The sequence below is a fragment of the Pelecanus crispus genome, chromosome 5 (genome assembly GCF_030463565.1).
Source record: "Pelecanus crispus isolate bPelCri1 chromosome 5, bPelCri1.pri, whole genome shotgun sequence".
Classification (NCBI taxonomy): Eukaryota; Metazoa; Chordata; class Aves; order Pelecaniformes; family Pelecanidae; genus Pelecanus; species Pelecanus crispus.
Window position 1 is genome coordinate 67,991,965 of NC_134647.1, and position 27,891 is coordinate 68,019,855.

General features: G+C 36.1%; 1 protein-coding gene across 1 annotated transcript in view; it reads left to right on the forward strand.

Moving 5' to 3' along the window:
- Positions 1–27,891, forward strand: part of FAF1 (Fas associated factor 1) — a 175,595-nt gene that overhangs the window by 35,799 nt on the left and 111,905 nt on the right. The window contains exons 3-7 of the mRNA XM_075710337.1: positions 2,130–2,176; positions 5,222–5,430; positions 8,753–8,844; positions 9,201–9,289; positions 17,491–17,596. Coding sequence (XP_075566452.1) covers positions 2,130–2,176; positions 5,222–5,430; positions 8,753–8,844; positions 9,201–9,289; positions 17,491–17,596 — 543 coding nt within the window. The remainder of the gene's footprint in view (positions 1–2,129; positions 2,177–5,221; positions 5,431–8,752; positions 8,845–9,200; positions 9,290–17,490; positions 17,597–27,891) is intronic.

The following is a 27,891-nucleotide window of genomic DNA, read 5'->3' on the forward strand; positions in this document are numbered from 1 at the left end:
CAAGAGCTATGTATGACTGCAAAAACCACAGTGATGGTAAATGAGACGTGTTAAAAAGAAACCACTGATTATTGCCATGCACGGTGGATAAACTGATTTAAAAACTGATCTGATAGGAAGCTTTTTCACTGTAATTTGATACAGCCTTATGGGTAGTTGCTGTAGCTTACAGATACTTGTGAACCTTTTCCTTGTCTGCTTTTTTTGCTATTATTTATGCAGTATTTTTCTCTAAATACATGATAAATCTTACTGCAATATCATAGTTACTTAGCTGAGTTCAGCAGAAATACTTTTTGATTTTATGTAGCCTTAAGTATTAATGGAAATTGTAAAAATCCATGCTTATATATTCCTAGAAAAAGCAAGCATAGCACTTAAAATTAAAGTGTTTTTTAAGCAATTAAGCTGCATTTTTATGTCAATTTGTAAAAATGATGTTGGTAGATGATGACTGTCCATAGTTCAGTTACAGTATTTGAATTTATCCTCCTAGAGTACCAGGGAATCTATGCGCTTCTAAATGTCAGCATTCTCTTCTTCATCAGGGACCAGACAGTCATTCACCAGGTATTCTGGTCAGGTATATCTGACATAGGAGAATGGGTATTAGAAGTTGCGGTAGTAGAAATGCATGAATCGCTGCTGGTACAGCAGAAAATGGAGATTAGTGGGATGCTACAAACTCTCTTTAATCTCACTGTTAAGCCTAACAAATCCATACCAGTGAACACAATAGTGATTATAAAGATCATCAAAGAGCAGAAATAGAATTAGTCTTTTTTTTAATTCTTTCTCATTCCTTGTCAAATTCCCTCCCGTGCTACTCCACTTTATCAGCCCACTGCAAGGCTAGGATTAAAAGTCTGAAGTTAGGTAGGGTTCTAACAATAATCAGAACAAAGTTTAATCAGCTGAGGAATAAAACGTGTAAGTCATCTTCACCAGCTCACATGGTATCACATTCACTGCCCCTCAAATCTGAAAAATCCTAGCAATGAGATGATTTTAAAACACTTTTTGGTGGTGTAAAGCAGTCTGAAATAAATTGTCTTCTAAGTACTGTTGAAGAGAGTCTTACTTGCTTTCCAAGTTTTTCCCTCATCCTGATTTACATATAAATTCAAAGTTTGTATAAACTTCTAGAGCATCAGATGTGCTGGAAATGTATTAAAACTTTCTGCAACATAGAATGGAGCAATGCTGTAACAGGCTGAGAAAGTTTTGTCAGAAGTGGGGTTTTGAACTTGTAACGGGGGTATGTTCTGGCTATTTTAATAACAATGCATTTTAATATGAGGTAGAATTCATCAGGATATTTTTATAGATAGTAATTCTGTAATTACAAATAAGACCAAATCTGAATGCAGCTTGCCAGGTTTGTACTTATACACCTATAAGTAATATTTTGTTTATTCTGATGATCTGGATGGCACGGGGTGATACTTAACTGCATAAACCTTACTTTAAAAATACTTCCTGTTCTACCTGAAGATTGTTTGAATTTTGGGGTAGTCATTTCTGTGATTCCCTGGCACATGAGGACTCTTAAGAGGCTAGATTTGTGTGTGAGCTAGAAGCAGGTTGTCTGGAAGGCAAAGATGTGATTGAGGCATGTGCGCTGTTGAGTAGCCCTTTGGCCAACTTCAGCAATTCATGCACACACCAGGCTTGCAACATGCAGTGTATGTGCAGCTGTGCAGGTTTGTAGGGTTGTGCAGGTCTGATACTTCTGGGAAACATCAGATTTTCTGTGGACGTGCTGTCTGGCTGCCTTGTCTGTGCACAGTTAGCTCGATGTATTTGAAAGCCATGTGTTCACTGTCTGGATGTACCAAGTGCGCTGAGCATGGGCCATGGCGATTATTCCCATGCATTCCACCTGGGCAATCCATCGCACGCATATAGGAGTCTGAGCTTCAGTTCATGTTCCTTTTCACTTAGATACGGTTTTTATTTTATGCAGGTACTTTAATGACAGTATCCTTTACCAAGAATATTCACTGAATGGAGAACATTTTATGGCATATTTTAAAGCAAGCTAATCACTCTTTGAAACATATTGTAGAAGTTCCGATGTATTTTTGTTGCTCTGTATGTTTGACTCAAAATTTGTTTTCTCTTTTCAGGCAGCTATAAATGGTGTAATACCGCAAGAAAACGGCATTCTACAAAGGTAAGCACAGAAGACTGGAATAGTACACACAAAGAATGAGGCTGGGTAATAGTTACATTTTTTGTTCCTGAATCCTAAGAAGATGATATAATTCTCCTTTTAAAGCAGTTTCTGGAGCCACAAATTCTATTCCTGGCAGAGCTGATTTAACATTCAATTTTTCCCATACTGATGGAGGACCTGCTCGAACACCTATTCAAATTAGTTAATTTTTGTTTTGAATTAATTGGTTGTTGGGTCATTCTGTACAGGGTTGTCTCTTTACTATGTCTGGATTTTGGTATGCTGTCTTGGATATCAGGACTTGTTTTGTTTTTTGTTTTTAGTTGGGTTTTTTTTTTCCCCCAAAGTTCTAAAAATTTGTAAGGCAAATCCACAGATATTCCTGGCTAAGTATTTTCTTTTTCCTTGTGCATTTTTAAAGGTATTGATACTCCATGCTTCCCTGTCCCTGTCCAAAAATGTTTGTATTTTTGTAGGTTGTTTTTTTTTTTTTTTAATTAAATTACAGGCGGCAGATACCATGTTAGATAAAGTAAGGTTGCTCCCTTCTAGAAGTAGCTTTACTGATTTTCTTCTAGCTTCTGAATTAAATTTTGGCTTGTATACTGATGCCTAGATATCTTGAAGTCACTGAAGCATGAGATCCTAAGTGCTGATGAGGCAATTGAAAACAGCAGAACAGGAACTGAGCTACTTGAGAGCGACAGTAACATAGTGTTTAAAATTTTATTTAGAAAAATACACAATGTACTATTTTAAAAAGTTTATTTTAATGATGAAAAAAGATACTTAATGTATGTAAAGTGGTGTTTTGGCATCTCCATCAATACTTACTAAAGCTATCATTAAATAGAGTCATTTTTTGATTCAGGATAAAACCTTATTTGCTCTGTAAAGTCATTAGATGTTTATTTACCATAAGGCCCACCTAGTCCATTTGAGATCAAGTCTCAGTTGTGTTGAGCACTCTTTCTACCTACGTTAATAAGTCCTGACCTCAAAACATTTATATTTAAAATACCAGAGTGTTTGGAACTGTTTGGTCAGGGGGAAGGAGCTGGGGAGTAGTTATGCCTGACTTGGATAACAAGCTGGTCCAGTGTCCACTTACAGCTTTCTTCCACACTAATTTATTCATTTTTAGAAATGATTAGACAATCAAATGTGTCTCAAATCTTTTTTTTTCTTTTTTTCTTTTTTTTTTTTAATTCCAATGGAAGTGGTTTAAAAGGAGGCTCAGAAGACTTAGAAGCTTAGTTTCCAGTGGTTTTCAGATGAGGCTTAGTTTACTGACGTGAGGCTTTTTATGTTCCATTAGAGGTTGCTAGTCAGATATGTAGGATGCCTTTTGTGGTGGAATCAAATAGAATTAATACAACTGGACTTGAAGTAAGCTGATGTACTTGAAGTAAATCTGATGTTATTGAAGGGAAAAAAACCCCCACATTCTGTTTTATAATTCAGTTGTGTTGTTTAAAAAAAAAAAAATTAAAAAAAAATCCAGTCCTGAGAATCAGGATATTCATTGCTTCTTAGGTCCATTAACAAAATGGTTATAGTACTTAATTCACAGTTGGCCATCAGATTTAAGACAATAACATATCACTCGGTATTTATGCTTTTTTAAATCCTGAAAATGGGACTGTTACATGTACTCTTTAGACCTCTGAACTGGGTCTTTGACCATGGGTCTTTGAGTGGGGGTCTTTAGCTGTGAATTCATCCTTCTGAGCCTGCTGATGTGAGAAGTGAAGGAGCCCCTTGTTTTACAAGTGTAACACATTTTTCTTTTTCAAATGTGGAAGGCACAATGATGGAATTTGCTATAGCTCTGTATAACTTCAGCACTTCTGTGACATGCATGCCATCCGCATTTATGCTTTTTTAAGTTCAGGCCTCTAGATGACAGATTTGGCTTGCTATAAGAAGCATTTCCATTGACAGATCTCATGGTGTCTTCAAGAAGGGCAAAATGCATTTTTCAAGTAAGTTCTGTTTAAGAACAGAAATGGCAGAACTTACATCTTAACATTTCCTAAACCCCTCTTTGCTCAGCTTCCATTCTTTCAGTGCATACATTTTATTAGCTTGCATCCTCCTTCACGATATCCTGTAACTGCCTGGGACAGATAATCTTCCTGATGAGAACATCTACAAGGCAAAACTCTAGGCTTGCCCTGTGAAGTATCTTGCCTTCCAAATTTAATTTCTGTACATCTTAAGGTTTTTTTTGGCCTGCAGTAATGTTCCTGAAATGTCATCTTTTGTTACCTTTGTTTCTAATCCCAGTTACATGCTTCTTGTGGAGAGGCTCACTGAGGAAGATGAAGTGCTTCTGGGTAGTGAGGGTTTCCCAATTTATTCTGACCTGTAATGCTGTATGTATCCTTGAGCCAGGTATGGAGACATCCTTACATGAATGTCCAGGAAGCTGGAAGGATTTTGAGCTTAAAGGCAAGCTAGAATTCAGCATTGCATTACTGTTGTACTTCTAGGTATTTTTTTGCAATATATACTTATCTTTATTTATTTACCTTAAGAACAACTATTTTCATATCTGACTTGTTTTCCACTAATTTGGTATTGGACAATATCAATACACGTGCAGTATTTTAAGCTTTATTTCTTATTCTCATTTCCACGTGAAACTAGCCCAATGATGTAGAAAGCTGGTGGTTGCCATGGTGCCAATTTTTATACGGTCACAGCAGTCCTGGAACTGGAGCTAATGTTCTTCTCAAGATAATTGTGATATTAATTACATAGTGAACTTTGGACTGAAATAGTAGCTTAAATGCCTGTTTGTCACCTAAGCTGTTCTCCTATAGCACTTCTGAGTCACTGAAATGTTAATATTGCTGATATGAAAGCTATTTTCTGATTATTAATAAAACAGTATTTTCAGATATGACACTAGTTTATTCAAGAGGTGTTGGCTGTGGACCACAGTAAGTGAATAATACTGTTAGTTTTGCTTTGCTAACTTTTATTTAAACGTATCAAGCTGTTTTGTTTAAACCTTCTCCTGTGCATGTCTTTCAGTGAGTATGGTGGAGAGACTTTACATGGACCAGTGTATGGCCCCACAAGTCATTCTACAGCAGCTTCTTCAACTCCTTCCTCATCCTCAGCGTTTCACCATGTAGTGCCATCTAGACAAATAGTGGAAAGACAACCTCGAATGCTTGACTTCAGGGTTGAGTACAGAGACAGAAGTGTGGATGTAGTACTTGAAGACAGCTCCACAGTTGGTAAGGATTTGTAAAAATGAAATGAAAACTCTTGTGGTAAAATTGTTAAAACAAAAACAAATAAAAAAGACCCAACCCCAAAAATCCAAATCCTAAAAAAAACCAAAGCAAAACAAAACCCCACAAAAAATAATAAAAAAAAAAATCCCCCAGCAAATGCAGCCTCCACAGCTACTAACCATTTTCAAATCTCTTTGCAGCTTTAAAAAAGCAAAATTTCACTAATCCATTGTAAAGGTTAGTGATCTAACAAATATTTATTTTGAAATCTACTTTTCTTATGAACTTGCTTCAGAAACAAAATGGAGATTACTGATTAAGTTGAGGCATGAAAATGTAATTTGGGGTAGGATTAGCGTAGATGCAATCTACTAATAAGCACATGATCGTGTCATTTCCTTTTCAAATCTGTATGGCATCTCTTTCTGTGTAGGATAAGTGACAAGATTTAGAGGAATTCTTTCCAGTGTGAAGAGCATTGTTGTATTCTTCTTTTTTCAATTTTTATTTGACCTGTTTGTGCAAATTAAGATTTCTTTTATAAGTTTTATTGTCTTTATCCTAGAACTGATGCATTTTGTAGCTGTGTTAGAAATATACTATTGCTCGTATTGCAGAGCATGTTATTTTTTACGTTCCCCATCTGTGAGTTAATTTACTTTTGCTAAGGACGAAGAGGGGTTTTTTGTTTGTTTTAGTGAAGACTCTATACAGATCAAAATAAGGAACTAAATGAAGAAATAGTTGATTAAAACAATTTTCAGTGCTGCAGCCTTATGTCTGTGATGAAATTTCGAAATCGAAACTTTGTGTCCTTCATTGTCTTTTTAGCATTCGATTTGGTATAGGCGGGTGCCACCTAGTGGTAATCAGTTTGAATTCCTGATTACTGTTTCATGTTTTCCACTGCACTGAGTTGCATCCATGCAGAGCAGATATGAAAGTCTGATCAAATCAGAATTTTGCAGCTGTAGTATGTTATTTTTTCTTTTCTTACTAGCTTCTTTCAGGTATAAATGATTAAGCTGTAGGGCAGAAGCAGTCAGTGTAGAACTTTTGTCTGTATCTTGGCATATGAAGATTGAGGGCAGCCTTGTGTTTAAAGTCCTGAGACAAGTTAGCAAGGCAAATAGTAGAATTTCAACTGTGGACTTCCAGAAATAAGATTTTTGGCTTTTTCAGGGATCTGCTTGGCAGGGTCCCATGAGAGACTGCCCTGAGGGCAAAGGGCCCCAAGAGAGCTGGTTGATTTTCAAGGACAGCCTCTTCAAAGTACAAGAACAGTCTCTTCAAACATGCAGAAAGAGGAGCAAGCATGGCAGAAGGCCAGCACAGAAGAACAAAGAATTTATGACTAAGCTAAATGCAAAAAGAAAGCAGCAGAAGGTGGAAGGTAGCGATGGGGCTACCCAGGAGGAATACAGAGATGTTGCCAGACTGTGGAGGTCTGGAGTAAGACCAAAACTCAGGTGCAGCTGAAACCACTGAGGGATTAGAAGGGCTTCTGTAAATACATCAGCATGAAAAGAAAGGCTAAGGAAAAAGTGAGCCTACTGTTCAATGGCAATTGCTGAACTTGGTCCATGGGAAGATTACGGAGAAAATCTTTCTGGAAGCCCTTACTGAGCACAGAAAAGAAAGGAGGTGATTTGGAACAGCTGGCATGGATTTGCCAAGGGCAGATTGTGCCTAATCAACGTTATTTGCCTTTTATGATTTGATGACTGTCTCTGTGGACAAGGGAAGAATGGTGGATTCACTTTGAATTTAGTAAGGCCTTTGATATGCTCTGCTGTAGGATTCTTATAGTCATATTGTTAAGATAAGGACTGGATAAGTGGGCTGATGAGGTACGTAGATAATTGCCTGAACTGCTGGGCTCAAAGTCTGACTGGTCAACAGTCACTAGTTTAGGGATGTCCCTCAGCAGTTGATCCTGGGGCCAGTGTTGCTTAATGTCCGTATTAAAAACCTGGTTGGTAAGGTGAGTGCTCTTGGCAAGTTCATAAAGAATACCAGATCAGAGAAAGTGGCTGATATTCTGGAGGGTAGGGCTGCTATTTACAGGGCCCTGGACAGCCTGGAAAAATGGTCTGACAGGAGCCTTGTGAAGTTCAAAGAAGGCAAAGTTGAAGTCCTGCATGTGGGATAGGATAAGTGTGTTATCCCATCTGATAACTGGCTGAGGGCTGACAGGCTAGAAAGCAACTTTACGAAAAAAGGGATCTAGGGGTGCATCAGCAGTGCAGACTTGCAGGGAAGAAGACCACCCACATCCTAGGCTGTGTTAGCAAGAGTGTAGCCAATGGATCCAGAGAAATAATTATTCCCCTCTACTGAGCACTTGCAAGACTGCATCTAGAGCACTACATCCCATTTTGAGGTCCCCAGTACAAGAAAGATGTTGACTTTCTGCAGTGAGTCCAGCAGAGGCCAGCAAGATAGTTGGGGCTAGAGCACAACATGGGAGGAGAGCACAGAGAACTGGAGTTGTTCAGCCTGAGGAAGAGAGGGGGAGAGGTAGAGGCCTTTCCTCTGTCGACAACTACGTGCTGGGAGGACACAGAGAAGATGGAGCCAGACTCTTCTTGGAGGTGCATGATAATAAGAGCAAATGGACACAATTTGCAACATTGAAAATTCCCATTAGATGTAAGGATTTTTTTTTCAGTTGTGCGAGTGGTGAAGTACTGGAACAGTACTTCAGAGAAGTTGTCAAACTTCCATCCTTAGAGGTGTTCAAGAGTCAACTGGACAAATCCTTGGCTAAACTGATTTAATTAGACCTTTGAGCTGGGCTTGGGCTAGGTGACCACGTGAGGTAGCTTGCAGCCTGAATTATTTTATGACTGTAATAACTACAGGGAGACGGGAGCATTGAAATATGCAAACCACTGAAAAAACTGTCAGAGCAGTTAAATTGTATGAACACTGCAGTTCTTTAGGTCAGGATTATTAATAATGGAATAGGGTATCAAAAATATGCACCCTCTTTATTGCTGGCGAAGTCCATTGCTCCAGATAGCATGCATCTGCAAATGTGTGTGTCTAGCATACGCAGGGTAGAACTATTCAGATATATGTCCAAATTGTCAAATCCTCATGTGATTCTCCAATCATTCATGCTTTATGTGATTTTTTTTTTTTTTTAAGCTTCATTTGTCCTTTACTGTTTGAAGTGTGTGTTACAAGGGTAACGAGATTAAAAATGGTTTTCATAGTAAATCTTTCCTTGCTCTCATTTTTTAACTGTAACTCAGTACTGTTTGAAATAAAGCAGTAAGTGTGTATATTTTATATATTTTCTTTGTTTTCTCTGTAGGAGATATCAAACATATTCTAGAAAATGAACTTCAGATTCCTGCATCTAAAATGCTATTAAAAGGGTGGAAGACTGGAGATGTAGATGATAGTGTAAGTTTTCAACTGTGTTTTCAATTAACTGAATTCAGAGTTTCAAACTGAGCATCTGTGGGTGGGGACTACAATGCAAGGATTGTGAGTTTCAAACACTGTTAAATGTCTTGGGTGGCATACAAGGAACTCTTAAACTAAAACATTGCAAAAAAAATCAGGACAAATCACTGTAGTTTGTGTTTTTATATATAACACGGCCCACCTACAAAAAGGATGTTATGAAGTTAACAGTATTGTATCTCAAAACAAAATGTTTGGTGGTGTTGCACATAAGTATCAATAATTAAAAGAAACAAAATAATATGTCAAAATTGGTGAAAGTTTCATATTTATAATGATTTTTCTCCCCTCAGACTGTTTTAAAAACTCTACACTTGCCAAAAAATAATAGTCTCTATGTTCTAACACCTGACCTGCCTCCTCCTTCTTCAAGTCATTCTGGGTAAGTCTTTTGGCCATAAATTCTATTTGTATGATTTGGTTTTGTATGGTTTTCATGAAGCTACGTATCCTTGCAGGAATCTGCAATCAGTAAATACAAAGTGTTCTCACTGCTCTAGTAAGTGTCAGGATGAACCACTTCAGCACCTCATTGTTGAAAAGAAGGTTGTTAAGTTTTTTAAAACCTTGGTGTGGTACATGAACCACTTAGGTACATACAGAATTTTACACCTCCCAGATGCGATGACTTTAATTTAACAAAAATCCAGTCCCTGTGGAACTGAGAGCTGGCCTTTCATAGATTACTGCAGTATGTCAGTTCATTTAACAGAAAATTGTATAAATCATTGCCAGTAAGTCAGAATTTTCTTTCTGAAGTGTTTGTTACATTATTTTATCTTACCTTCTTGGACTTTTAAAATGCATGTAGGTAGGCTGAATAATTAATTTCCTTTAACCGAGCAGGTTATCTTTTATTACTGATTTGAATACTCAGAAAGTTAATGGTGAATGTTCACATGTCAGTGAATATTGCTCAGGTTTGAAAAGGAAACGTTATTTTATAGAAGATAGAATCTTTACTCTTATAAAGTAATTTGCAATTACTTTGATTACTTTGGCTTGTTTTCTTTCCTGCCCTTCCCTTTCTCAAAGGCAGACCTGTATGAGCTCTTGACCAGTAAAATATGAATTTTATTCGATAGCCACTAGAGGGTGCCCAGTAGTTGAGCCTGGAAGAGCAGTGCTGCTCCAGACCGCAAGCGAGCGGGGAAGGTTGCATTTGGAATTGGTCAAATTGCGTGATCATTAGACTAGAGTGCCTTCAAGTTGTCTGAAGAGGGAGTTGTTTTTCTGCTGTTGTAGTCGATAGGAGAATGTTCTACAAATGCAGTCGCATCACTGATGAAGGCAATTCTTTGACAGTCAATGGAAATAAACAACTGGTTTCCTAATGACTAAAAGTACTTCATATATTACTAAAAGGTACTTGTGCATGTAACCGTGTAGTCTGTGGAGGAAGTAAGAATGCTGATATGAATTATAAAAATAATAATAATAAAGAAAAGAAGCATTAAGAGAAGGAGTAGTGGCACTGGAACGGAGGGAACAGAGTGGTGGTGAGCTGTATGTGAACTGTATGTGCTCTGTATGTGCAAACAGGAGCTGTAGTTGTGTGTGAGGACAATAAGCCATTGTACTTAAGCAGCTAATTGAAGGACAGTGAAAATACTGTGGAAAACCACTGTAGATACTAATTGTTTGTTTGTTTTTCTTTCAAATCCATTTCCAATTTCAAAATTTTCTGCCCAGGTATCGCTGTATATTGTAATTTGAACATCTTCGATTCTGGAAAGAAAACTGGGGTCTGAAGGATGTTGTTTATTGCTACTGCAATAAACTGTATAACAACAAACTGTTTAAAAACAGTTCTTAGGCTTTTTTATTGGATGAATAGTTTAAAAGAACTTTACTTGCTAGTAAAAAAGTGGTTGTTAACCTTTATAGTTTTTACTTGTTTCATAATAGAGATTAGTTCTGGATATTTTTAAGATAAAGTTCGTAGCTTTGGGATGGCAAATGATGATTAATTAGTGGCTACTTAAACAAGGATAATTTGAAGGCTAGATCGTTTCCCTGAAGTCATAAATTCTAGATGAAAGGGGAGGCTTGCCTCCAATTAAAGCATCAATGCAGATCAAAACACATCTAATTGAAGCAATGTACCAAACCCAGTTACACTGTTTACTGCCTACTGTTAGGTCAGTTATTATTCAGATTAGTTTGTTACCCACAATTTTTAAAAGCGTCATGCTCACATCTATTATTAATGGATGCTAAGGAACTTTGCCTCTTACTTTGTGAGTTCATTTGTCATTTTCTTCAAATGCCTTCTGTTTTGAACTAGAGATAAATAGTTGTGATTTGAATATCTTCAGAAAGTGATATTTGGAAAGCCTGAGATTTCAGTACCTGATATTTTATGTGTATGCCCTTCTTAAAAGAGCAATCTGGTCACAGCTCTATAAACTCCAATTTGTGCCTTTTCTTGACACCGAGGGAGAACAGTGTCTGAAACATCCTTTTCCAACGTATTGGTACGTAGGCATTGAAGTTTATTGTGACAGACTGAATGGGCTTAACCCAGAACTGACTTAATACTAGCATCTAAATGTAATGGCAAAGTGATCCTGCAGTTTAAACAAGCAAAAATCTCCTAGGGTATCTTTGTTCATCAGTGGCAATAGATGAGAGGAACCCAGTGAATTACTACTGCATGCTAGTAAATTGATGTGTAAAGATTAAAATGTCAAATACTACCCGTAGGGTTACATGCCCTGCTTCCACAATTTCAGTGGCAAAGCACGATCCATGCATGATACCCAGAACAATAACAATGTGTTCTGCGAGCTGTGGACGTAATGAAACCTGATTTCTAGTGAATTCCTGTCTCATCCCAGCAGCTGCAGTACCTCAGCCCTCTCCCTCCATGCTTCCTGTGATCTCACCTACCTCTGGCACTGCCTCTGTAGAGTTCTTCCTGTGTATTTTGTAGCACCTATGTAATTTTTTTTTCCCCTTGCATAGACAGTCAGCCAGCCCTGCCTCTGTTCTCCAGCTGGTAGTCAGGTAATACCAAAGGAAAGGTGAAATCATATGCTGTCGGTAGTTCTGAGATCATTGGCCAGAGGTCAGCTGGATGGAGTGTAAAACACTACGCTTGTAATGCAGCCTTTTGCTAAGGTGGATAGTAATTTGGGTCCCTTTCCTCCACCTGGCTGTTGATTTACACCCAGTCTTTGAGACCTTTAGAACACTGTCAGACCTCCTTGAAACGAACAGATATGTTCAGAAGTTACCAGATGGGACAGGTGGGTGGAGAAGAACATGATTTCCTTTGGAAAGCACTCTTAAAAGGAAAGGTGCCAAAGAATGTCCATCATTTAATTGTCCAAGGGGAGAGATCCCTTGCACCAGCTTTGTCAGGTTAGATTCTTTGCTTCCTCAGCGTGTAATTCCTTCCCTGTGTTGTCTCAGGTGCTTCTTGAAAGCTGGCAATACCCAGTTCAGGGAAAAGGTTTAGGAGAATGCAAGAGGGGAGCATCAAAAGCATAGGCATGTGAGTCTGGCCACGGAGCTAGGTTGTCCGGATTGCCTCTTGTTTCTGTCTTGCATGTTCTGGGAGATGCTTTTTATCAATTTTTTCTTCGGTAGCCATTTTAATGGATATAATGTATTTTATATTTATACTTTTTTGCTAAATAGCTGAAAATCTTAGATACTTTATTCCCAATGAATCATTGGAAAGGTCAAAACAGTTAAAAGCTATTTGACCAGGTGCATACCTTGGAGATTATTACAAATGACATATTTTTGTTAAGCAATTGCAACTTATTTAAGAAGTGTAATCATCTGTGTGGATAAGAAAAAACCTCCACAATCCCCATCTTTCAAGTAATGGGTCCATATATTGCTGAATGCCTGCGTTTTAGATTGTTGCAGAGCAGTGGTGATTGTGGCATGGTGTCTTCTTGTACGTTATCAACTGTAGCAGAGTGTTAATTAAGAACGATGTAACCTGCAACTCCAATTATTAGTATTGTCTGTTTAGCTGGACAGGAGCAGTGCCTTGCTTTAGTTACTTTGAAAGCTTCAATAAGAATGGTAAGATTAATGTTTTATTTTCACATCTGCTCATGAGACAGTTTAAAAATCCTGAAGTTTAAAATGCAATAGAATGTAAACAAAAGGGCTTCTGCTCATTTACATGTTAGCCAGATTTGCTAACTGATTGCTATTTGAACCTAATCTACCACCTCCTGCTGCATTAGCTACAACAAACATTACATTTACATACTGATTTCTTATTTTGTTTTAATGTAAATAATCTGTAATTACAGTAAATTTGGACTTCTGTTGACATGCGCTTGTATAAATCTGTAAGTTTAAAATGGAAATGTTAATTACCTTGTCTCATACCTATTTATATCAAATTCAGAGATTTTGGGGAAAATCTCCACGTGACTGAGAAAGATATTGCCTAATGGGAAATACTGAATGTATTTCATAAAAACTTACAGAACTGAAATGAAAAGGAGCATTTGCTGAATATTGATTAAGGATATACTTCTGGTTACAGAGCTTAAAATACGACTAAAATTTCAAAGAAAAATGATATTAAAAAGCCAAGTATTACATCAAAAATTGAAACATTAAGGCAGTCACTTAACAGTAGATACGATCAATCTATTTTATATATTAAGTGTTACAGAACAATAGAAAAGCAGTGAAACTGGAAGCTTAAAATATAATAAATATCAACGCTAATACCATTTTGCTTCAGCATTGTGTAGAGTGATTGAACAGTTGCTGTCCCCAAAGACTAGCAGTGTTTGCAGTTACACTTTTTTTGGCTAAATATTGTTTCTATTCTTAATTTATTAGACTTGTGGTTTATACATTGTACTGTATTGGAATTTGGGTGGAGTAGCTAGTGAATCTCTTTCCAGACTCTTAACTGAGTTTTGATATTTTGAGTTTAGTGAAAAAAAATTTCTTGCAACTTCCGTTGCTTGAAATTTAAGTTTCAAAGAGGAACATTTTTGTTTGCATATCGTAGAGTTTCAACCCCAGCTGAATCCTGGTCCACCACTGAGGTTTCTGTGCATTGTGATAATGCCAATAACCAATGCAATAATCATATGAACATGAACAATGCAACAATCCATATGAAATCCTAAACTGGTCCAAGTCTCTCTTGCTAGAACTGGTTCAGAGCAATTACTGTGCTCAGGTCTGTTTTCTTTTGTCTGTTCGTGGACTGCTTTTTTGGGTGTAGGCTGAGTTCCTCTAACGGAAGATTGGTGCCCCAAAATACCATCATGTTCCCTTGCCTCCTGTGCTGAATAGTGAATGTATAATCATTTAGCTGAGGGGAAAAAAAAAAATGTAATGGCAGTATATAACCTATCAGCGAATGCTTTTGAAAGCTAGGGTTTGCAGTAGGGGGGAAATGGTGCTGATAAGAGTGGCCTACTTTAATCCTGTTTCTAGAATTTGATTTTCTTTTCCCACTAATTAATTTTTAGATTAATTAAATTCTGTTAGCACTGATGGGGGAAAAAAAAAAAAAAAAACCAAAGAAGAAAACCTGTCTTGACTTTAATGGGACCTGGGGTTTGGCCCTGATTTTTTTTTTTTTTTTTTTCTTTTAATGCAGATGTTTCATTTGGAAGATTGTAGTCAACTGATAACATTTGCAGGAATATGAAACTGCTGCAAACACTGAAGCCAAAATTTTAGAAATGTGCATTGTGTTCAAAGTCAGTCTTCTGAATACTGTTATATGCACGTAAAAAGAAATAAAAGTAAGCTTCAGCTTACTGTCAGTGAGAAGTCTCCTTTAAATACACTTCTTTTGTACATTTGATCATAGCCTTAATGGCTGAAAATACAATTTTAGGGCAAGGTATGTTTTGGAAGCAGAGTTCTATTGGCACAAATAATTTGGGGTAATCTACATCCCTGGTTGCTGGAAGAAATGTGTATGGGAGGGGACTGGCATTGCTGGTTGTCCAGTTGCATGCTCAAATCAACCCCATCCCACAGAGGAGGGTTGGTACACACAGGAAGTCATTGGCACAAACTGCGCATCAGATGTGCCCTCAATTCCTCCTCCCATTGACTTTCTAACATATATGGTCCAGGTCTTATGGCTGTCAGACCATATGAGATTTTGATACAAGAGCTCAAAGGATTGATCAGTTGACCACTGCATTTCTGTGTAAGCAGAAGTAATATTCCTCATTATATTATTTTTCTGAAGAAAGGTGAATAATTAACCATGCACTTCAGTTGCTAAAACTTTCAAACCCAACTTTTTCTTCATTTTTTTCAGGGTTTTTTTTAGCCAGCTTAATTTTCAGCCTCCTCTTTGACTATATTTGGCTATGAATATGTACTGAGACTTTGCTTGTTAACAACATTCAGCTTGCATTGTTTAGACATCCAAAAACTAGAGATGTCAAAATTACTAGTTACTTCAAAAATTGAGGCTTTTAATTTTAAGGCACTTCATTTAAATTAACTGTGTTTGAAGAGTATTTTTTTCTTTTCTAAATACTCTCTGCTATCGCATCCAGATGAAATAGAGAAGTGGAAAACCTTTCCTATGAACAGATGCTTTTTATTAGCATGCTGTATTTCAGGTAGTACTGAAGCGTGTGTATCATGCATACCTTGAGAGACCGAGGGTTTGATTGAACTAGCCTGTTTCATTCTATGTTTACATCAATTACAGAATGAAAACGTGTTATGTTATTGGTTAGCATCTACAGATTTTCAGATAGAGTCAGAAATAGCTATAGCAGAGCCTTGTGTGATTCTGTATGGAATCCAAAGCCATTCACATATGCTGTAATTAATGTTTTCAGAGCAATTAAATATGTCATTCGCCTCCAGTATTTGCTGAAAACAGATAAAAAAATCAGAATCTGAAAAAGCACAGCAGGATATTTTAGTTGCTACTGAACATTTGCCAAAAGAAAATATGGTTATGGCAATGCTGAACTTATTGTTGACAATCAAATTAGAATTACCTTTGAAAATAGGCATATAGCTTTTCAGGACTTTTTTCTTTTTCTTCTCTTTTGAAGGACTGTTAAGTATTTTAAATTTTTTTTAGGCCTTTTCTTAAAGATTTTGTGACAAGTGCAGCTAACTTCATGTTCAGCATAGATGACTTCAGTTACATTTGTAGTGTCTCTCATACACTTGATCACATCTAGCATTGACAACGAGTTAAATTTATCTTCCACATTACAAAACAATAAAAGATGAGAAATAGCACTTCGTGATTTTGTTTTGTAGTATGTGATTATTATGTTTAAGATGTCACAGAACCCAAATTAAGTTGCTGAGTGAAGATATTCTTGTAAGGTAATTTTTTTTGAGATATTAAAGCAAATTGTGTCTCTCTTGCTAAAGCATCCAGTGAGTATTGCATGGGTTCCTTAGCATCTGAGCAGCAAAACTGCAGCTCAGTAATTCCAGTAGAAGGAAAAACTAACAAACCAGGACTCAAATAATCTAGCAGTCTTTCTTGTTGTCTTGTATCTTAAGATACAGCTGTGTTCATCTGCCTACAGAATTTGTCCTTTATTGCTAAGAGGAATGGCATGTTGAAGTGTCATGGAACACTGAAGATGTGAAGGAAAAAACCGCAGTCTGTCATTCTTTTAAGAGTGTGTGATAAGAAAAAAAAGAATTGAATAAACCCAATTTAATTCCATATGCCACTGAACAGGTCAAGTCTGTGTAAATATTGTTTAGAAACCCAAGCTATGTTACAATGTTGCTGCAGTTTTGTAGCCTATATAAGATTGTACACAGCTGTAATTGCCACGTCTATAACAGAAGCTCTGCCTTATATTTTGAAAAGTAGATAGCTGCATAATTTTGTACCTAATTAAGCAAACAGAATGCCTTTTTAACATCCAGATGTTTTGTTACCAGGAAAGTCACAAAAAACCCCCAAGTTTATGAGAACGTCAACATATAGTTGGTCTGTTTAATCTGTATCTTGAGATTTTTTTTTTAATTCATATAATTAAAAATGTTTTAATGTACATTTAAAACAATTTGAGCAGAACTAACTTTTCTGAATGCTCAATACCCACATGAGAAATTTTGCTGTGGTTAGTTTTCCAGTTCTAATTAGCTGGGTTTACGTGCTTTGAATCAAACTAAGCGGAAGAATTTCCATTTGCTTTATGCTTCAGGTAACCCTAGAGAAGTGAGAGCATGCTTTGCCTTGTTCTACTTACCATCAGTTTTTAATGTGCACTGTAGCTTGATATTTTGTCTGGTCATCAATATGCTTACAAGCCTGGTATTAATGGCATTATGAGTGCTAAATATACCCGATGTTTGTGAAGATAATGTGACTCTCTCAATTTTGAGAATACTTAACATTAGAAGAGCTTTAAAGGCTGCAGTCACCTTATTAAGGAAGGAGTTCAGGAATGGCCTTTGGTCATTCTCAGCATGCTTCCTTGCATTTAAGAGTGAAAAGAGAGATGATAATGTTGTGCCTGGACTTGTCCATGTAGAGTTTAGGGTACCCTGGGGTTTTTGCATCTAACTGTAAAACAAGCTATAACATGCTTATCCCTGATTTTCTTGTTTTTCTTTCAACCATTTCAGGGCCCTGCAGGAATCATTAAATCAAAACTTCATGCTGATCATCACCCATCGAGAAGTCCAGCGGGAGTACAACCTCAACTTCTCAGGAAGCAGTACCATTCAGGAGGTGAGTGCTGTTTCACAGCTGAAGAATAACTGTAGCTCATTATAACTAATGCCAGCTCTGTTAAAGAGGGTTTACATGGTCTTGATGGATATTCCTTTATTTTATTAGTCTTTTTTTTTGTTTAATCAACTGGGTCATCAAGATTGCTGTAATTTGATTAAAGAACTTGGCCTAAAAAAGGTTTTCTATGCAACTATACAGAAAAGCTGTTTCTTGCATTGTAGTAGTAAAATACATAAACAGTGTTACTGACTTATTCTAGAGTGATGAGGAAAGGTAGTTATTCAAATGATATTTTATCTTTAAGCCCCTTGAAGCTCCCTCTGTCTTCCCTTCTTTTAACCAGCTCCATCTCTATTTTGTAGGCAACTCTACTATTACTGGTTGCTATTGTAGTGCTGTAATTCTTAGAGCCCTGGTAGCCAAATGGTTTTGTGTGTAACGGATGTCACTGCCATTCTGTAAAGTGGCCAGCAAGGGGTGATATTGTAGAGAACTTTGTCAGAATTAAGTCCTATAGGAACAAATATCTCTAATATGACTCTGGACCTTCTGAATTTAGAACAAGCAGTCCTTGCGTATTTGTAAAACTCCTTTCTAAAGCCAAAGGTTGTTGTCTAACGCTCCATGGTATGTCTAATGCCAGATGTTTGGGATGTTATTTTTCATATAACCTACTAACTTCTGGAAACACGACAAACAATCTAGAAATGTGAATCTTCAGAATTCACATTACAATAATATTAAGATTAAATGTTTGCTTTTCAAATTAAATGTATGTTTGCTATTGGTCTGACACTTCTCTCAGTCTTTTATGGTTGAACAGATTTTATTGAAGTTTTTTATACCACATGCTGACATTGTAGACATAATTATTTTGAGTTCTGTAATATTAGCTATAGGAGCAATATCTCATACAACGTTAAAAAATGGTCATTAACTGTTTTTATTGTGAACCCTTTTTATTCCTTAAGATCTAAATTCTGATCTTTCCCCTCCATGAAAGCCTGTTTTCTGCTTTACCTTTTTAAATCTCTTATTATAAGTTCTGGGTTTTTTTTTTTAAATAATATAAACAAACAAACATAGTTGCAACAGTTTGTTTTTTGAGGGGCCAAGCTCTGACTCTTTACAATTAAAAATAATTTGAATATTTATGGAAATAAATGATCAGAATATTTGTTTTTAATCTTAAAATGGTGGGGTTCTAAAAGAAAACACATACATAAATATTGCCTGTTTGTTTTTTTATCTATGCTATATCAATTACTACTTTGCTGGTGGGTCTTATCCGGCTTAAAGGAGCCAGAAGGCTGTGTCAGTGCATGGGAATCTAGGCTGCCTCTACATGCACTGAAGTTTTCTTGTTTGTTGCTAATGGCAGGTTGCAGTCAATGTGTTAACATATAAAGTCAACTTAATTTAAAAGTCGGTTATGATTTTCCCCATTAAACAACCAAAATCCAAAACCACCCTACCACTCCATAAGAAGCATGAGCATCAAAACTCTCTTTGCCTTTTTGTCTTGTACCTAAGTATTACATCCAATAGACTGTATAAAATTATGAAGACAATTTCAGGGACTAAAAGGAAAAGACAACTGTGGACCTTCTTCTGCAGCCGATGGAACAGGTGAATATGTCTGTCTGTGCAAAGTCTCATGGAAATCACTGGGGATTTGGCTGAGGTAAAAGGGTTGGCGAACATTTGTCTAATTATAGAAAACAAGCACTGTTTTGTATGTTAACTCCCTAATGGCTATTTAATTTAATTTTTTTTTCTTTTAGCATAGAGTGAGCATTGTAACAAATGATGAATCTAGTTAGTCTGTGCGATTTGGAGGAATTGGTGATATGCTTCCTTCTCTTCTCTCCCTTGTCTCTCCCCTCTCCAGGGACTGTTAGATTTGCGCCCGCCCCCCCCCCCCCCCCCCCCCCCCCATTTTCTTGTTCACACTTTAACAAATTAATAGTTTACTTTCCTTCTGGTATACTTTTGTAATTGTGGAAAAGCTCCATGCAAGTTGCAGTTGCCAACCACAAGAGGGCAGGAAGGACTATTCAATTATTACCTAAAAATGCTGTTCAGTGTTTTCAAATTAGCTTCTGGTATATTAACAAAAAGGAGTATAATGGCCAAGTTATTGTTTGATTTACAGATAATTGGCATATTGCAGGGAGGAGACTTAATTTCACCCTTTTAAATTAAACAGGGAGATTTAAAAAGACATAAAATATTCATTAATGTTCAGTGATTATAAAGCAGTGGCATATATTTATTCTACCTTTATTACTGTTTCGATGGGAAAATACTGCAAATATTTCAGAAATCGACTTGGCCATACTGACAAGTTGAAATGTTTAAGCAGTGTTAATGCAATCTACTCACATGTTATATCCAATGCAGAAAGATTCAAAATGACTACATCAATTATTAAAAGAAATATTTAAAATTCTATAAATGTTCTACTGCTTGCCACAGTTGGGTGCAACTGTCTCTCCAGGGCTAGTTGTTTAGTTTGTTGTTGTTACTAGTGCTGTGAATTTTAAGGAATAGATATTTTTTCCATGTGTCTCCAAAAACCAACCCCACCACACTAAAAACCTAACCCCACCACCCTTTCAAAACTGTCATAAATATTTTGCAATGGATTAAATGCAAAATCCAGTGAGCTGTCAGCTGTGCTTTCCTAAACTGCTGTTGCTTCAGTTCTCTGTCATCTCTTTTTTTTATTGTGTAGAATGCATGTTTAATAGTAAATGATATTTGGATTAATTGTTATTTCAAAGAAATCAAAGAATCAAAACAATCTGACAGAAAATTCTCTGAGAGAAGCCTGAAGCTGTAGTGCTCATGTCTGCTTCCACAATTTCTTGAGTATTAATTCAACACTTGGATTTTGGATGGTACTTGAAAATGCTTTTTTTTATAACATGCTTTAGCTACATCTTCAACTGTTTACGTATTAAGATTAAATTCCTCAGTTTAAAAATATATAAGTTATTATCAGTTATATTGATGTGCAATTATGAGCTATAGGGAATCTTCAGAAATGAAATAAAAAAAATTAAACTGAACTTGTCCAAAATTCTGGATAATTTGGGTTTTGGTTTTTTTTTTTTACAAGTTGAGCAGAGGAGTTAACTTGGAAAGTTAATGATAACATGTTGGCCTAAATTGCAAATTAATCTGTGTCACAGGTTTCTGACATCTGTTTGTTCTTGTAAAATTGCAGTATTAAATTAATTCTGGGCAGATACTGTTCTGGGAAATAATCATGATTACTTTTTTCCATGATCCGCATTTTAAAGGGGAAATTAGTAGGGTTTGTGCCAGTTTGGAGACTGTAAATTAATACATTTCCAATGTATTATATGGCTAAATAAGGACAATTCTAACAAATTGAACTCCTAATACTTACAAGACTAAAAGGAGTTTTCTGTCTGAATACTTGCTCTTTATTCTGCTAAGATAATGTGTAGAGGCTATCCATAATGGGAGTGAGAGAATTTTTAGATTTTGATTTGAGAAGCTATGTGCTAAATTATTACAAGGCATTGCCACATTCAGCATAATTTGTTTTCTGTCTATTCTTATGAATTTGTTCTCATTTAGAAATGAATTTTTCTACTACTTTTCATTTTTGCAACTTGTAGTTATATTATTTGATGGAGACGAAGGACAGCCCTTTTCAAAGGGGGGAATATTTAAATGTTTCATGGAAGGCAAGTTTGTGTTCTCATCCTGGAGTAGACAAACTAATCTGTGAAAAACTTTTTGAATTTGACTTCTTGTCACAATGGCATGCTTCACGCTTTTTGTTGTTTTAATCAGTGACATAAGGAAAAAATATTTTAACAAACTAGATAACGCTGTTAAAAACAAGGAGTTTGCGTTTGTCTATTTTACTGTTGGTATAGACTTCGAAGCCTTTTTGTGATTCCTGTGTGCAGGATTATGGAAGTATGGAGTGTACACAAGCTGTGGCTGCTAAAGGGTGGATGAGTTAAATATGCAGAAATCTCAGGCCTCTTGTAATTGGTGATTTTATTTTGTAACTGCTGGAGATTCCAGTTGAGAATACTAGCTAAAGCATGTACTGGGCACTATAATTCCTAGTAAAACATAAAATCTGTGCAAACACTGCAAAGAAGATGGGTCCCTAAATACTGGCTGCCTCTGCATAGCTGCATCTGCTCTTTATTCTGTTCCTTTAGACAATAACCTAATTGGAGGCTAGCTGCTTAGCATCCCTGTCACCTGTGATAGGTAATATATTTGTTCTTTGTTCCCTATAGACTTACTGGCTAAGGTGGAATACGAAAAGCAATGTATCCAATAGCACTCCAGGCAGGAGGAGGAACTATTTGCGCGTACAACTGCTTGGGCTGAGATAAACTATAAATTCTGTGTTGACAGACCCTAATGACAGTTTTAAAAAATTCAGCACAAAGGACTTCAAACTTTTTTGATAAGTGGATGAATGTGAAACAAGATACAAAAACACCATTTACAAACATGCAGGCAGAAACCTTCTTTAAAAGGCCTATATATATATAAATATAGGTAAGCAGATGAATTACCTTCAGCATGCAGAAAAATACCCTGGCTATACCTTTTTCAGATCTGATTTTTGGTATCTGTACTAAATATTTTCAAGCCAATTGTTGTTGAGTGAGGTCATCCACAGCAAAGGCCAGACATTGGCATTGGGACACGAAATGTGTATATAAATAATGTTGTTCTTTTTAATATTGTAGCTAAGTAATTACCATAAAATACATTTGCCAGAGATCAGATTATGGACATATCCAAATATGGTACATACAGGAACAGTTTCAGAAACAGTTGTGTTATATTTTGAGGTTTTTTACTTGTTTCAAAATTGTTGAAAACTATTCTTATGCTAAAAAAAAATCAGCAACTAACACTTTGGTATTTAATAGGAGGTGCACAAACATTCTCCACTATTGTTCAATTATTCTCTTAGTATCGGAGAAGCTAGCAAAATACATTGTTGCTATACTGATTGTGCTGAAGAGAAGTATATTCTTTTTGTGAAATTGGAACATTTTGTTCGCTTTTTAAAGAAATCTGTCATGTAAAAATTATATTCAATTTATAGTGAGTCATAACAACAGTATACATAATTTAAGCATCTATCACTGTCATAGCTTCAGTGTTCTATAGTGGTAAATGAGTACCAGCTAGCAAGCTAGGTTTTTACTTTTTAAACAAGGAGAGAAAAATCTATTTTTATAAAGCTAAATCAACTTCTGGATTTGTTTTTTTGCCTTTCTTTTAAACAAAACAAGCACGTTGCTAAACTAAAATGTATTTGCTGAAAGAAATCCTTGATAAACTTTTTGTAAATGGTCATGTGTTGGGAATTATATGAAAAGGAAGTTCCTTGGGAAATAAAGAGAAAATACCTTTTACGTACCTGTTCAAAGTGATAGCTTTATTAGGCGCTTAAAATATCTTAATGTCTGACTATAGAGATCTGTTTTGAAGAGATCGTATTGATAAAGGTATATAACCATTATCCTTTTTATGCAACAGAAACAGCGATAAGAGATAAAGGAAGGGCACTCTTTTACTCCTCTATTAATTATGAAGCTTAATATATTCCTGACAGAGTATGTTTCATAACCTGTAATTTGGTTTTGGTGGGTTTGGACGTGCATATCATTAAAGAAACGATCTTCAGTTATCAAAAACTAGTAAACATGGACATTTTTATATGCAAGAAAAGGCAGAGAGTAAATAATTGCACTGGTGACCAATACTGTAATAATCCTGTTTTACAATATGCACTTGACAGGTTGTAATAGTGCTAATTGAAGAGACTAATTCACACTTGCTTCATTCTATTCAAAGGCAAAATCAGCAGCTTGTTTTGCTTTTGACCAGATGGTCCTGATGAACACCTACTGTGCACTTTAAGTGCTTTACTAGAATTACAAAGGCTGGGGGCTGCGTCCGACTCAAAATGATTTGAGAAGAGAAAAAAAACCTCACTGCTCAATGGATTTGGTGCAACTAAATTAATTCTAGTGGACCCATTACACATTGAGCCCCCTTTTCAAAGTGCTGAGCCTCCTCGTTTGTTCTGTAGCAATGAGAAAGTGAAAGGCAGATTACTGCAAACAGAAATAAAAAAAAGTGCTGTGAAAAGGAGAAAAGAGGCCTTGAAGCCTTTTCATATCATTTGGGTTTTTCAAGTGCGTTATTTTTGGGGAGGGTGGATGTATGAAAAGCCAATTGGAGTTTTTTTTGTTTTAAAGTGCGCTATTTAAGTACTATGAATATAAAAGCAAGAGCAACAGTTGACTGAGTTTACTGTGGTAAAGCTTTGTGTCCAAGGATGAATCAAATTCATTATAGTCAATGCTTTGTATTTTCATATGAATGTAGGGTTAGTTTCACAAGACTGTGTCTGTTTAGGATAATTATAATTTAATATTTTCCTTTCATAAAGTTATCACTGTAGATATCTAAAATTTGCTGAAAGCAAGGTTTTTTTCTTGAATAAATTTAGAAGCACCCAGAGAGTTTAAAACTCCAAAGGAAGCTGTTTGATTTCCAAGGGAAGGCGAGGCATGTTCCAATAGCGTCAAAGCACAGATTATTATAACTAATTAGAAGTCACACATCTGTTAGCTTTCGATTTGTCAGCGCTTGCAGTTTTCTGTGTATGTTTATATCTCCCTTCTTCCTTTTTCTCCTCTGTCTCTATTACACTCCATCTGTAACCGTAGTTAGATTTGAGAGAAACTCTCAAAGGATAAGGATCAATTTATTTGAATTTGAAAGTAATGAGGAGTCATTGTTATAATTTTGGTTATAGGTTCGGCTCCGTAAATGCTCAGTCATGTGAGTTGTCCTTATTTTAGAAGTAATCATGTTGAATTGAGTGGCTTTGCTCATGTAATTTAAGGATGCTAAGGATTTTGGGGATCAAGACCTAATTTAAAACCCTGAATTTTTTAAAAACTGCAATTAAAACCATCACTTGCTATTCTGATTTTGAATGTTTGCTATGTTTTATTTTTGGGGTGGAGAATTTTTATGCAAGGCTTCTATCATAATGCTAGCTATTAAAAAGGTGTTAGCATGAAATGACAGGAAAACCTAAGCAGCTTTGTGAACATATTAAACAGCTATGTCCCTAGTTCTTGTGCTATTTAAAGTGGGAAAGCAGTACTCTGTAGCTGAATAGCATAGCACTGCTATCTGTAAAATTATATTTAGTTGAATCATAAATGAAAAACTAAAGTTAGCATTTTTTGCAATTAAAAAAATTTGCAGCTTATAAATTAAAGCGTACTAGAGCATGGTTTAACCTTTCTAGCCTATGTTAACAATAATATGATCAATTCTATTATTGCATGATATACACTTATATTAAAAAAAACAACAATCAAATTGCTGATTTGTTTTCAAACAATGAAATTTGTATTTGTGCAAATTATAGTAGGCACAGTGTTCTCTCATGTTTTCTCATCAAACAACCCAATTATACTTATAAATAGTGAGGTGCTAATGAACTGTTGTTCTGGAAAAGTTTGTTGGGTTTTTTTTTTTTTTTTTTAACTTGAGTAAGAAAGGAAACACTTCACAATTTTAGAGTGCTTGCTTGGTGAGAAAATATTTGAAAATATTGTACTTATGTAAATCATGTTGGTGCTATCACTTTTAAACACACAACAGAAGCTAATCTAAAAACCCCATCAGTTCATATGGAGTGCAACTAGATTCTTGACATTGTAAATTGCTCACTTAATTGGGAACTGATGATTTACTTTTAGTCATTGAGTTGTAGAAGTTTTTTCACAAGAGTTTATATTTTGGTTTAAAGTTTATTAGTGCATTCATTTCATAGAAAGAGGAAATTTTTTGGAGAGTTGCAGTGATGAGACTATTTAACGTAGTAGTTGTTGAGATACGACATCGAAATGGTCAACAGTATCTTAGCAGCAGTGTAATGATAGTGCTGCGCTACATTGCTTTGTAATTGCTATGCAAAGAAAATACTCACTTGCCATTTCAAATGTGAATTAATAATTTTTGTCTCTGTCCAGTCCATAACATCTCAGTGAAACAGTGTGCTATCTCTTTAATGAACCTGTTTCTTATGATTTTTCAGTTACGTTCCTATATCTGTGTGAAACATGAACTTGAAAAGTTACTCTCTTGTTTTTGTACCAAGAATCATGGGCATAAATTGAAGAGCCTTGCACTCATTTAAAGGATAGAATGGCCTCATAATCACCCTCAAGAAATCCCTGTTACTGTTTTTAAAGAGGGTTATAGAAGCTCTTGGCAAACATTTGCAATAAGTGGCAAAATTTATGCCTTGCTTTGTGATAGTTGCGTGACCAGACAGTGGGGTATAGGATTGTTTTAAGGTTTTTACAGCTGCAGGCAAAAAGCATCTGTTCCTAGAAAAGCCTTCATTGTTTAATTTTGACATTGACTTTTCCATGCTGCTTGTACCAGTCTCTGGATTAGGTGCCACTAAGAAAAAAATTGTTTTAAGTTGCTCCCAAATGCAGCTGTCACTATACACGGCCTTGTAGCTTAGGCAAAGTAGACATAATCAAAACAAGCATTTTTGTACAAGGTCATCTTGGTAGACTGAAAAAGCTCAGAGCAGGAATTTTGACAATATTGTATCTTGTGAGTAGCTAGGCTTTTGTGTTTGTTTAATAATTCTGGTGATCGCTAACATGTATGACTGCCTCAGAAACAATGAAAGAAAGGGATTTTTTTAAACTGCATTGCTTTTTCTTTTACATATACTTTATATTATATTTATTTTGATTGACCAGTTACTGTGGTATTAAATTACATACAGTCCATGTATGCGTTTGTATCTCTATATCTCTGCAGTGAAATGGAATGATTTACAAAAATCAGGGAAAACTGACATTTTTGAAAGAGCTTCCATTTCTTTCCTTCAAAGTTTCCAGTGAATTAAAAATGAAAGAGCACTTCATTTTATGTATCCCAGAGTTGTGTTAATTTCTACCCAGCTGGTCTAAAATGATTGATACAAAGCCAAATTTGTGACTGCCTGCATTACAAAGTCTGTAATTTGCTAATGAATTATGATAATAATCTTTCATCATACATGAAAGATTTAGACAAACAATTTACTAACTATATAGTTTGATCACAATTTGGGGGTTTGTACCAAGCCTTGAATCTACTTTATTTTTTCCCGCCTAGATTAGCAGACCAAAGTGAACTTACTCTTACCTTGTTTTGAAAGCAATAATGCTGGAAGATATGTGCGGATGATGGTGGACAGCAGAAATGATATAAGCTTGTAATGTAAAACTCCATCTTTAATGTGTATACAAATCAAACCACCCGGTTTCCAAGTAGAGAAGTATCACAGTAGGCATGGCATGAGAAGTCATTTGAGACTGCATCTACTGTTGTAGGGACACAGAAGTAAACGAAAACAGGGTAGAGACGTTTCTCAAGCCTCCTCTGGGTACAGTGGAGGCAAACTGTTTAAAGCCTAGCTAGACAAAGGCATAGGAGCAAACTAGGCTTAAACAGAACGGAAAAGAAAACCAAATCCTCCAGAAGAGGGACAACTGCCGCAAGATCCTGTCAATCTCAGTGAAGTTTGTGGTTACCTGCATATCATGTCAGCAGTTGCTTGTGAACACTCTAAGGACCTTCTGAGGACAATGTTTGCAGTAGGACATGAGCACAGTATAAGCAGGTGTCTTTGTATATGAAATCTGCTCATATTTTGTCATCTCAGGGAGCAGATCATCCACCTTTTGACCAAAGGTTACTTCCCAATTCTGCGGAACTTGCTTCTGTGTTGGATATTTTACTTATCCAGTAGTGAGCAACACAGGAAAAAGGAGAGGAGCTTTCTGTTCAGTACCCTCTGACTTTTCTTCTGTTTTGCAAACAGGCTTGATCATTTTTCTGCTGCTCTTGAGCTCAGTTTAGTGGATTTAAGTGGACATCATTTTGATGTCCACCCTAGAAAAACCACCAACCAAACAAAAAAAACCCCACAGGACCTAACACTTATATGCAGTGCTACCGTTGACTTCAGTGGTTTCTGGCTTTATGTACTTCTCTTCAGACCGTGAGTTACCCAAAACAGCTGGTTTCTCACCCTAAATCCACACACATATGACTGCCCTAAACAAAATCGCATTGAGATTCCTTTTGGTGCTATTACATGAAGTATTGTTTGATTGGTGAAAAGGTAGAAAAAATAAAGAAACTGGGAGTGAAGGCAAGAAAGTAGGACAACC